Source organism: Cyprinodon tularosa, unplaced genomic scaffold (assembly GCF_016077235.1).
Source record: "Cyprinodon tularosa strain WSP-4 unplaced genomic scaffold, ASM1607723v1 ctg587, whole genome shotgun sequence".
Lineage (NCBI taxonomy): Eukaryota > Metazoa > Chordata > Actinopteri > Cyprinodontiformes > Cyprinodontidae > Cyprinodon > Cyprinodon tularosa.
Window position 1 is genome coordinate 123,151 of NW_024039326.1, and position 12,745 is coordinate 135,895.

A 12,745-nucleotide genomic window follows, 5' to 3' on the forward strand; every position below is an offset into this window, starting at 1 on the left:
ACGCTTCAAAAAACACCAAAAAGTAATTAATTCATTTTTTTTTAAATGACTAAAGTGATACACGCCCAATGAGGTGGTTTAGAGTATATTTTTTATACAAAACTGAAGGGATAAACTAAAGAGATAAACAGATATTGACTGTGGGTATGCTCATCTGACAGAACACCGGGTTTGAATAGAGGCGACTCCTCTGATTGGTGGAGCAGGAAGGGAACAGTCCAATCAGGTTACAGAGGGATGGTCAGCCAGCAGGAGAGCAGCACATTTGCTCTGATCAACTAATAAGCAGGAAGGACATTTCCAGATGTAGCTTTAAAAATATTCGCTCCAGACTGGTTAAACCGTCTAAATTCCTGCTTTTCTGCTACAGTCCTCTAAAATTTCACATCATTTTAAATATACATTCCTTTCATTTAGAGATTATAATTGTAGTCTTGGATAAAATACTGATATTAAAAAGCATTTGTCACTTCCATGAAAAACAAAAAAACAAAAATAAATCTTTATCAATGACAACCATCTTTGCTTCGTACCTTTTGGAGGAAACATCATGAAACGTGTCTTTGTACTGAGCTTTATACATAAAACTAATATGTTTGCGATGATTTAATGAAGTTAGCATTAATCAGGAAAAAAAAGTAAACAATACTTTGGGGCGCGACCACTGCGTCTGGGAGCGTCCATTTTTGCCCAAATATAGCAACAAACTCACTCCTGCCATCTTCCAGCAGTGACGTCACGGTGCGGTAAGCCTAGCGCCATTCTCCCCGCTTTACAAGCTAAATCAATGGGAACTACTAGACACATCTGCAATCAACAACAATTATTGAAGATTTCCAGAGGACTTCACCATTGAAATTCACCAGAGCTATAGTGAAACTGACAATGCCCACGTGCATGGCAGCTGGATGCTGGAATACATCGGGTAAAAGTGAAAAAATTATAATTTATTCCACCTTTCTGATTCCTGATCCTCCACGGACGGGTTGGTCGTTGGATCGCCAACTTGAAGAGGGAGGATTTGCCATCGAACTTCTGGCCAGAGAAAAAACCCGTAATATGTAGCCAACATATGGAAGAAGAATGTTTTCAAGATGACTTGGATAATAGCGCGTTGTGACAAACACCAGATACAGCACTGGGACTTGATCAACAGCCGATACCGCGCCGTGACGTCACTAACCAGTAGGTGGCAGTAGTGTTCTTTGACAAACATGGATGCCTCCAGTAAAGCACATTCACATGAAAATGACTCTGAATTAAAAACACTGATCATTTATTGAGCAGTGTGAAATAATTTCATATTTAAAGAATTTTCAGAAGTTTTAATTCTGATTATGAGCGACTTTTCCCTTTAAGCTGTTTCCTTTAGGAGGAATTGATTCAACCAAAACTCACAAAAACCCATCAAAAAACCTAAATTAAATGCACAGCATTTAACTTGAACTGGAGATTTTTTCTAATCAGAAACCAACTCGATCTGTAAATATGTAGATCATCATTTATTCATAGTTAGATAGATCTAATGTCACAGACAAACTTTTTTTTGCCAATGTTCTCTGCGTTTTAGGCAGTGTTGAACATGATCAGACTTTTTCTTAACAAAAAAATAATCAAGCCTTTGCAGAGCCTCAATGAAGCCTCTCCTCCCCTCAGATCTCTTCTGGAAGGCATTCAATTTATGATTTAGTTAATGGTCTGTGATTCATAGATGTTTATTTGTAGTATTTTCTATGATTTGGTCTCATATATGTTGAAGAACGTCTCCCCCTAGTGGTCTGGAACTTTCCCATTATTTAGTGCTGGTTTGCAAACTGCAAAAACAATCTGGAAATAAGTAAAAAATATCTTAAATTAAGTGTATTTACCCTCATTTTGAGCAGGTAAATAACATGATCTGCCAGTGGAATGAGTTTTTTTACTCTCAAAATAAGATAATTAGATAATATGCACTTGAAATGAGACAATGCAATAGTTTTTTCTTATTTTAAATGTAAATTATCTGTTCCATTGTCAAAGTGTCTCACTCAACTCCTCAATTTAAGAACAAATGCACTTATTTTATGAAAGAATTGCAGTGCAACTTTAACTTTTCGTATGTTTTGTCAGAAATTTTTGTTTTTGAGTTTGCATAACCTTTTTAATTTGCTGTGAAATCCGTTGCATGTACGTCCCTTGGCCCCGTACATCCAGCAGTGATTTATATTTGCAGCGTCCTGACCATGGACACAATGACATGTGGCAAAAGATCTCCTGTGAACTCTTTGCTCCTTCTATTTTCCTTTTTTTTTCTTTCTCTCCGGTAATCCAGCAGCAGTCTCCCTGTCCTGGACCCTGCTGCCGGGGACAGATATGTTCTCATTCTGGCATGTGTCGTTAGATTTTTCCAGAGTGGCTCCTGTTCAGTGGCGGAGCTACTGTGTGTGAAACAGACCCAGAGTTTTACTGAAAGCAGGACTCACTTCTGTTTAAATGAGGAGAAACGTTAACAAATGACGCCTGCACAAACAGCTTGTATCGGCAGAACAGGAAGTAATCCAAGCCCAACAACTAAAGTGAGGCGCGGTACACGCCACTGGGCCCTCGCTTATGAGCTGTGCCATATTTTTATCCACAGAACCATTTGACACCGCTGCTGACGCAAGGAGAGCTGGCTCTGTAGCCGCTGCCGTGGATTAGACTGTCGACAACAGGTCCGAATCAACAGCAGCAACTTTAGGCAAGTGCAAAGAAAAAAAACAAAAAAACAAGAAGTGACACAGACACAAAAAAAAAAGAAACAAGAGTCTGTGTGCCTGCAAGTAGGGAGGATGGGGTCTGATAGTGAGGGGGGAGGTGGGGGGACAATCAGCTGTTGCATTCCCTTGTGATTGTGATACAGCAGGAGTGTGCCTGTCCATATTTAGTCAGGGCCCCGTCTGTGACCGTTCCACCTCGGTGTGCGTCATTTACACCCCGTCCTGCCACACAGACCCCACCCCCATAGACGCCCAGCTGCCTGCTCCACACAAAAAGAGAACAATGTCCAAAGATGTGTCTGAATAACCAACTGCATGTGAAGAGTCCAGGTCTGTGCTGCTGGTCGGACTCGTATTTTTAAACCCTCAACTCCTGGGATCATAGCATGAGAAACCCTCTGCCAGGAACAGATGTGTCATCTCTCCACTGCTTATATGACGCAGCTTAACTCTCAGCGCTGCCCAGCACTTAGCAACAAGTATTCTGATTTAAAAGCGCTTCTCAAAAATGTTTATAACAAGTGCCAGCGCGGTGGATACATAGTACGATTTCCAGGCACACAGACAGACATCCGAAGTCTGGTTTGTAGTTATGAAGGTAAAAAAGAGGAAGAAAAAATAAACTTGTCTCATCATTTGGTTCTGTCACTTAAATATTTACTAACTTTTTAATATTTTCACAGTTTCAAGTTGAAAACTAAATAAAACACACTGCAAAAACGCTCTATAAATAAGTAAGAATTTCTTAAATTAAGTGCATTTATCCTTACTTTAAGTAGGTAAATTAGATAGTTTGCCAATGGAATGAGTATTTTTACTCTTAAAATAAGACAGTTAGATAATATGCACTTGAAATAAGACAATGCAATTGTGTTTTCTTATTTTAAATCTAAATTGTCTTGTTCCATTGGCAAAATGTCTCTTTTACCTGCTCAATCCAAGAACAAGTGCACTTATTTAAAGAAAAAATTACTTATCTAGATTTCGATTTTTTTCCAGTGCAGAGATCAACAAAAGCTGGAATTATAAAAATAATACAACACAAAACACACTGCAAAAATGATCTCAAAATGAGTAAAAATGTCTTAAATTAAGGGTATTTACCCTTAATTTGAGCAGGTAAATAAGATGATTTGCCAATGGAATTAGTATTTTTACTCTTAAAATAAGGTATCTAGATAAAATGCACTTGAAATAAGACAATGCAATTGTTTTTTCTTATTTTAAGTGTAAATTGTCTTGTTCTATTGGCAAAGTGTCTCACTTAAATCCTTAATTCAAGAAAAAATGCCCTTATTTTAAGAAGAAATGACTTATTTAGATTTCATTTTTTTGCAGTGCAATATTATTGTTGTCTAGGTGAATTTTTTCAGACTAGATGCTGCATAGAACATTGATTTGAAAGAGAAAAACTGTAAATAACAGCCCGTTTCTCACTATGTGTTCTTGTGCGTTCTCGTGAAACGTCATCAGCCTCAGCCCTAGCACTGTTCCAACTCACAAGAACAGCAGACCGAGAACGGATAAAGTCTCCGGATGTTGTGTCCCAGCATGCACTGCGGCAGCAGCAGCTTCCAATGGAGCGTTCACAGAGCTCAGAGTATGAAGTTCTCTTTTCTGTTTCTGTTGTTCAATAAAAGTACAATTTAAGATCATTTGCGGCAAGAACATTATACTTTTAAGCGTCACTATATGGTGCATTTACTGATTTAATGTGTAATTAAAAAAAATGAATGTGAATGAGCGAATGCTTCTTACTAACTTGGGCTTTATAATCTAACATGGCTGCCTTATAAATAAGATAAGATTTTTGTCAAATGAAGTCTTTTACAGATTTCTGCAAAAGTTCCTTTAAATTTGATCTTTACAAATACAGAAAAATACATTCTTATTAAGTTGCATTTCTAGTAGTAGACAGTCATTACTGACCATAAGAATAAATATTGTTAATAATTCTACATCCGAAGAAAAAAAAGCTTTAATCTTTGCATTGGCAAATGTTTTTATAAGTCTGAAACAATTAATTGGATTAATAATGATTAATCAATTATTTAAATAATATTCAACCAATTTATCGATTAATCGTTAAATGGATTATAGACTCTAAAACACGCCTTTAGCTGACAGAGCGACACACTTAGAGCAGGAATTATACCAAGATTGTAAAAAAATATATAAATATTCTGCTTTTAAGATCAGAAAAAAAGTTTTCATCTGTCATTTTGCTCCATCCAGAACCACACAAGTGGAAATTCTTTGGTTTCATCTGGTCTAAATCTTTTTAAGGAACCCTTCAATTGATTAATAATCTATTAATGAGGAAAAATAAACGACAGATCAATCAATTAGCTAAATAATCGTTAGTTGCAGCCCCATGTGTGTAAAATGAAATCGTGAACAAGCATCTGGAGAAGGGAGATTCCTCTTAACCTTTAACCTTAAGTCCAACATCTCGGACCCTCCAGCAGCTGTAAAAACTGTAACAGGTTTTATTGTGTTTAGCTGGAACACAATAACTTAACAAGTTATTTTAAACACTCATCAGAGAAACAACAGGTTTAACTTCCAATTTAACATGTTTAAATTCCATTTATATTCCATATTTATATTCCATTGACATTTAATGAATGCGCCTGCATACATCATTATGTTCAATGCTGTAGTATGGAGGACCAACTCTGCCATATTGAAAAATAAATACAGAAACAAATAAATGCTCAATTAATAAATAAGCAGACAAATAATTGCCCCGCAAAATACAATAAACAAATAAATTTAAGTAGAAATTAAATTATACAGTGAGACATAAATGTAAATATCTCTTTTAATTAGCTTCTTTACTTATTTGCCTTTGTAATAATTACCTCATTTATTTATTGTCTGTTATAATCTTCAACTTTATTTATTTATTACTTATTTATTTATGTGCATGATATAATATTTTTGTCTGTTTTATTATTCCTTTGTATTTTATTGTATTTGTATCTACGCTATTTATTTCTGCCTGTCATATTTACATTTCTGTCTGCATTTCTGCCTCATTATGCAAATGAGGAGGGGGGGTGTCTTAGAGGGTCAACTTCTGCCCATTGGTTTGTTAGCATTTTGTTTGGCAGAGTTGGTCCTCCATATAGGTGCACATGATGATGTACCAACTAAAAGAATGGCTCATGCATAGTTTTTATTTGTGCAGTGCAATATTTAGATATGTGTCTGCAGAAGTCTGCAGAGCATCAGCGAAGTGTCTCCCTGCTGTAAACACTGAGTTTACTTGGGGTTCTAAGGATGACAGCGGACAGAAATACCAGCACCTTCTACGGTCAAAGACAAACTGCATGTAGATGCTTGAACAAACATTACCTCGCTTTGTGATCTGAGAGTTACTTTAATTTTGGAGGAGGTGTAACTAAATATAACAAGTGCCCCAGAGGATTTTCCAAGTATTTTTGTTTTTACTTCTTACTACTTTAAACAACATGGGGGAAAAAATAGAAAAAACCCTGAAAGATACGCTTAAACATAAATTTAAAAAAGCAGCTGTAAGCAGGGCTGTTTGAGAGCTCCACAGTGAATCAATGGGAAAACCTTAACCTTATTTAACAAAAACAACTGTAATAAGTTGTTTTATAGAAACATTATCTTCTGTATTTCATGGAAAAGGAATTTCAATACAAGGTTTCCCCTCAAATCAATCACTGAAAATCCATGAATTTATATTCAGAAATATGCCCAAACAAACCGCCCCCTGACTTTAATGTAACTTGCTGGTTTTGTCTAATTCACTCAAAAATATATTTTATTTCTTCAAGAGCTCATATTTCTCAAAGCTTTCCAACTTTTGTAAGGTCACCATAGAAATAGCAAATAATTTATCAGAATTTTATGGAATCAAAGGCAAAAAAAATAAATAAATCTGAAGTTGAGAGAAAAGGATAAAAAACAGACCATCTGGATTAGCATTTCACTCCCTTAACCCTTTAAAGCCCGATCCAAGAATAAAACAAAACTGAAAATTACTTTTTTTTGTTTGAAGTCCTTATTTGGCCTTTTAACAAAATATGTAAAAAGAAAAAACAGAAATACATTTTTGATATTAATAATTTATTACTATGCGATAAGTCAAGATTATTTTTTGTGTAGTCCTCTGCCCTCTGTTATCAGGTATATCTGATTGTGTACAATAGGATTTTGAGCAAAGTTTTTACCATTAAATTATGCAAAAGGTGTCAGACGCAAAACATTTCAGAAACCGTATGTATCAAATACGATACATTTGGCATTACAGGGTTAACTGTTTGGCCAATTGGTAAAATCCAATGCAAACAACTTTCTTCAGAGAATTGCTTCTTTAGATCATAAGGTCCAGGTCAGTTAAAGGAAAAGTTTCGTTCATATTCAGAATTCAAACTTGTGAAAGTACTTTAAATATGAAATTATTACATACTGTTCAATAAATGATAAGTGTTTTTAATTAAATGTAATTTCTAGGCATTCGAACCGAGCCATCAGCTCTGGGGCTGGTCCGCGGTTTCTGGAGCCAGCTGGGGACGGAGCGACCAAACCCAACTCGGTGAAGGTTTGCTTCCCCCCACCTGCCGGGGTTCCCGGACCAGCCCCCAATCTGATGGCTCGGTTCTGCTGCACTGTAGTCGACCAAAATCCCCGACAATTTCGAAAATCCCCCCGGACATTTTTTTTAGGTATGAAAAGTAGGACACGTCCGGGAAAAAGCGGATGTCTGGTCACCCTAAGTATCCCAAGCTTTGAATATCCCACGGAGCTGTTTAACATCAGCAAACCTACCAGGACATGAATTAATGAGAGAAAGCAAAGAGGCCGATGGCAGCGCTGCGGGGTTACCCAGACTCACCCCAGGCTCACACCGACTCCGGTCTTACCGTTGCGGTGCGGTGGGTGCGGCGCCGCAGTGATTCCAAGTCATTAAAAAGACGTAAACCTCTCTCACCGGCTGCTGAGCTGTCCGGCTGCGGTTACCGAGACACTCCGGCGCTGCAGAAAATTCCGCAAGAAAGCTATCCTTGCGGCGTGCCGGAGCCCTCTGCAAAAAGCTCTCGCAAATATCCTTATTTGGGCCGTGTTATCGCGTGAAGTTACGTGAACTCAAGTGAACTTCTGTTCTCGCGAGTTAAATCTCCGGACCTGTTGCCGGAGCCGCAGAGCCGCACCGCACCATAGTCAAAAGGGAGGTGTGAGAGGGGGTGTGCGGGAGTTGCAGTCTCCGTCGGCTCGGTAACCGCACCGGAGTCAGTGTGAGCAAGGCGTTACAGTTTGTCCGTTTGGTAAACCTGGTCAGCGTACGGTGGCAGATTCTCAGCGATGTGTTTTTATTCAGACTCACTATAACATTGTTAATTAAAGCCGGCATACACTGTAAGATTTTTCAACCATTGCAGACACAGCTCAGCTCACACTGTACGTCTAAAAACCACGTGCGAGTTGGCGCTACTTGGACTTGTCTATCCGGAAGCCAAACGAGTAAAAGAGGAATCTGAAGCTCCCCAGAGTGAAATGCGCTGCCTTGGCAATTTGCGCAATTTTGTGCTGAAAGCCCTAAAAAGAAAAAAAAAAAGAAAAAACGACATATTTGGACAAAGACATGTCTGAGCAAACGTGGCTACTACGGTTTGTCAATTTGATAGAAAGAACTCCATTTTACTCGTACACCCCGGTGCTTCTGTGTTTTCCTCTGAGAGGAAGAAGAAGAAGAATCCTTTTCTGTGCCTGCCCACTGAGCGATTTGCCCACCTTACAACGGCCGACTGAATTTCAAACATGTTTGATTTTCTCCCGACCTTACGATTCCTGATCGTGAACAACGGCAACAGAAAAGAGAACTTTTAACTACTCTGAGCTCTGTGAGCGCTAACCTGGAAGCTGCCGCTGTCGCAGTGCATGCTGGGACAGCTGTCAGTCTCAGGAACAGACAAGTCTGCTCTGATGCATGCTGGGTAAATAGGGAGGGGCGAGAACAACATCCGGGGGCTTTGTCCATTCTCGGTCTGCTTGTTCTTGTGAATTGGAACAGTGCTAGGGCTGAGGCTGATGACGTTTCCGGGGCATATGGGAACGCACAAGTACACAGATTGAGAAACGACCATTCTTTCTGTGTGGCAATAAAGCTTTTTTAAACATACCGCCACCTACAGGGCTGGAGGGAGAAAGTCAATGTGTTACTCTTGTTAAATGCGACCAAAACTGTGTGCCTCTGCAATTAAAAAATAGTTAAGCTACCATGATAATGTGAATTTAATTGGTTGCCCAGCCGTAGTATAAAGGTATTTCTACAAAAAATGAGGACCAAATGTTCATCTCCTCTTACCTGGAGGCAGCAATCTCTGCCTTCTGTTTGGCAATGGCCGCTGCCCTCTGTGCTCCCTCGACTGCCCGCTCCACTTTCTGCTTGATCTTGGTTCCTTTCAGCTGGATCACCCTCTTCTTCATGGCCTTCACCAACATGTTGTTAATGTACTTGCCTTCCTCCTTCCCTCCCTCAGCAAATGTGGTGCAGCCATAGCCGTGTCTCTGGTTGTTGAGCCACTCGCCCTCATACTTCAGGCCGCTGGATCGTTCGCTTATTCCATATCCCGAGCGTTTGTCGTTCTTCCACTCGCCCATGTAGACCTCGGTGGTGGTGGCGTCAATGTCAGCCTCCACGGGGGGGAAATCCTCCGCTCCGGCCAGGCTCTCGTCTCCGCTGATGGTGGAGTTGGTATCACTGATGTTGGAACTCAGGGCCGACTCCGTCCTCAAGAAGCTGATCTTGCTCTTCTGGCTGGAAAGCGATGTGCTTGATTCAGACTTCTTCAGCTTACCCAGCAGGGAGCCCCTTCTGAACAGACCCTTCTTCTTGGGCTTCACTGCCTCAGGATCCACCTGGAGAGTGAGAGCAAAGCCTCCGCGGGATGGTCCCAGCTGGGAAGGGGTGGAGACTGGCGTTTCTTCCCCTGAGGCATTGGTGGTGGTTATAGCTGGAACATCTTGCTGTAGAACGGCACCATTGCTGTGCTCGCTGCGAAGTGAAGTTAAAGACGTACGGAGAGGGGAACGAACAACTGCTGCCATGCCGTAGGGAACGCTTTGCCGTACACCGTAGCCATGGCGCATTCCACCAGTGAACTGACCCTGGTAAGTACCTGAGGATGTAAAAAACAATAAGTTAACCCTACTGGTAGGAGCAACCTGTATGTCTTTAGTGAACTCATCTTGACTACTGTAAAAAAATGAACAACAAGGAATCAACAAAGGAATGCTGGTAAAGACCAGCTTTAAAATACTCTCCCTAAAAAACAGTATTTAGACTCTAGTCGCCTGTGAATGTGGTTGCAAAACAGAATTAGTAAAAACAGATTTCCTGCTGGATATTAGTTAAAAATTGCCCTTAAAATGTAATAAAAAATATCTAGGGTGTGCATCCAAAAAAGTAAAAAAAAAACAATCCACTCGACTTTTTTTCCAAGTTTGAAGACGTACTATGTAGGGGTGGAACGGTTCATCATATCCTCGGTTCGGTTCACGGTTTCGTGGTCACGGTTTTCGGTTCGGTTCGGTATATGTTGATTGTTACCCCGAAATCCCATAAAAATTAATGAAATTAATGGAAAAAAAATCCCAAAAAATTAATAATTTGTAATTATTTTTAATGATCCGCGGAAACCCTTGATCATTTCCGCATGTTTTGCTGCTTTGAATTTAATCATCTGGCGCATGCCCTCTACGATCTCCAAGGAACTCCACGTGGAGCAGACAGGACCCACAGCTGAGGCTGTAGGCTTTGCTTTGTGCAGGCGGTCTGGAGCGCAGCGGGGCGGAGTGCTGACGGAGTATGTGGGATTTCGGGGTTAGCATGACATGTTGGTCATGTTGCTGTTAGCATACACAAAACATGTTGCACAATACTTGCACACTGTTGTACATTTATCCACAACTTTCTTTCCGCCGTCATCGTAGGTCACTCTAAATGCAAAGTGGTCCCATACAGCAGACCTATAAAGTGCTGCTGGCGCGTCTTCCAACTCCTGTTCTTTCCCACTCGCCATACCCACACAATTCTCCACAACAACTGATTTTTTTCTGCTACACCCGGCTACGTTGCTTCGCTTCTTCTTCTTGTTTACTACTGGTGGTCGGCTTTGGTCGCAGTACCGCCACCTTTTGCTCTGGAGTGTACACGCTTCACCTATAAGAAAACGGAGCAGCGCATGAACCGAACGGAACACACGTGAGCCGAACCGAGATAGTCGAACCGAACGGTTCGGACGGTTTTCATAAACTGTTCCATCCCTAGTACTATGCAACAATTGAGTTAATCCCATCCCGATATCATTGCAACGCCAACCCTAACCCCTTTACAGGGAAACAGAAGACCTCGCCTTTTCAGCCAGGCCAACAATTCCCTCTAACGACCCCTTTCAGAGACATAGGCTGTGCTCACACTGCAGGCCTTGATGCTCAATTCAATTTTTTTTATCAAATTTTTTTGCGTTGTCGTTCACATTGCCAAACTTGCATGTGATCTCTTGTGTGAACTGCATTCATACAACGCAAGTGTCCTGCATGTGCAGTAGAGAGACGCAATGACGTCATAAGCAAGCGCGCTCTGTGTTTACTGAAGTAAACATGGATGGTTGTGCTGGAGCACATCTCGCGATCTGTTTTCAAGATGGTTAGACATAAATACTGCTCTCCATCATGGTTGTTGTTTTTCTTGCCACTTCTGTTTAGCAAGACCCAGAATAGTGACCTATGTCAGGTATTAATGACGTTCAGGTCAGATGAATGCGACCTGGCCATTCAGACACAGGTCGCATTTGAAAAGATCAGATACGTATCGGATTCAGGACCGCATACCCAAGTGGCCTGGGTTGCATTGGAAAAAATCGGATCTTGTTTTTTTCAGACTGCCTTAAAAAGATTAGATATAGGTCGCATATGGGGAAAAAAATTGGATTTGAGTCACTTCAGGCTGCTGTGTGAACGTAGCCATAGACAGGTATGGTGCCTTGCAGGCTAACAAGTAAAACCAAACGACCCTCATTCCAAAGGGGCGGACCTGTTCGTCTATTTCAATTTGCATGTCTTCTACTGTATAAGAGGCTCGAACTTACTGCTATTTCTGACATTTTGAATTGAAAAAGCTTCCTGGATGGGAAGAGAAACGTCTTCAAACTTGGAAACAAGTCCAGTGGATTGTTTTCAAACTTTTTTTTTTATAACTATCCTGGATGACTGAGAATCTTCACCAGCATATCTAGGGTGTGCAGAGTTTTAGACTTAAACGTATCTTATCTGTTTACTCTTGCAAAGCAAAGATGCCCTGAGGCAAGAGAACCCAAGACTCAATAGTCAGATAATCTTTATTATCTGTGAATGGTGAATCTTTTTCAAGCCGGCAGTGAATATACTGCAGATAAACACTCCACAGTGATGGCACATATCTGGCAGATGGATAAAAACAACAGAACAGTATTATAGCAAACCATTAAATATAAACAACATCAGGCTGCCATGGCTATAGCAAACTCAACAATGGCAAATAAAAGGTCTTTCTCTACCAAAAACACCTTGTTTAACTGAATGTCCCATTAGTTGGTTCCTGTAGAACTTTGTAAAGTGACGGAAGGAAAGTTCTATGAATTGTATTCAATTGTTATCTTAATAAATATTAGTTTGTCATTTAGGCACAGGGGACATAAAGACATTCATATCAGTCAAACATGTACTGTGAAACTCAACAGTAGCTTCCTTTTTCAAAAGAAAACCGTTCTACTCGTGCCTTGAATGTTTAGCTCTCAATGGGCGTGATTTATTACAGCTTCAGTTGGGTTTAGGTTTCCATTATATTCAATCAGTCTTTAGTTACTCTCTGTCGTCCCTTTGTGCTCGTTTCCTTTCCCCTTGGCTTCCTTCTAGTTGGTTCCACTCACACCTGCTCCATATTCAGCTCATTAGTCTATCCTTTGTTCTGTTCCCCTTATATACACCACCAC

At 40.3% G+C, this 12,745-nt stretch overlaps 1 protein-coding gene across 1 annotated transcript in view; it reads right to left on the reverse strand.

The window, feature by feature from the left end:
• jph2 (junctophilin 2) overlaps positions 1 to 12,745 on the reverse strand; it is a 43,231-nt gene that overhangs the window by 20,118 nt on the left and 10,368 nt on the right. The window contains exon 2 of the mRNA XM_038306610.1: positions 9,079 to 9,892. Coding sequence (XP_038162538.1) covers positions 9,079 to 9,892 — 814 coding nt within the window. The remainder of the gene's footprint in view (positions 1 to 9,078; positions 9,893 to 12,745) is intronic.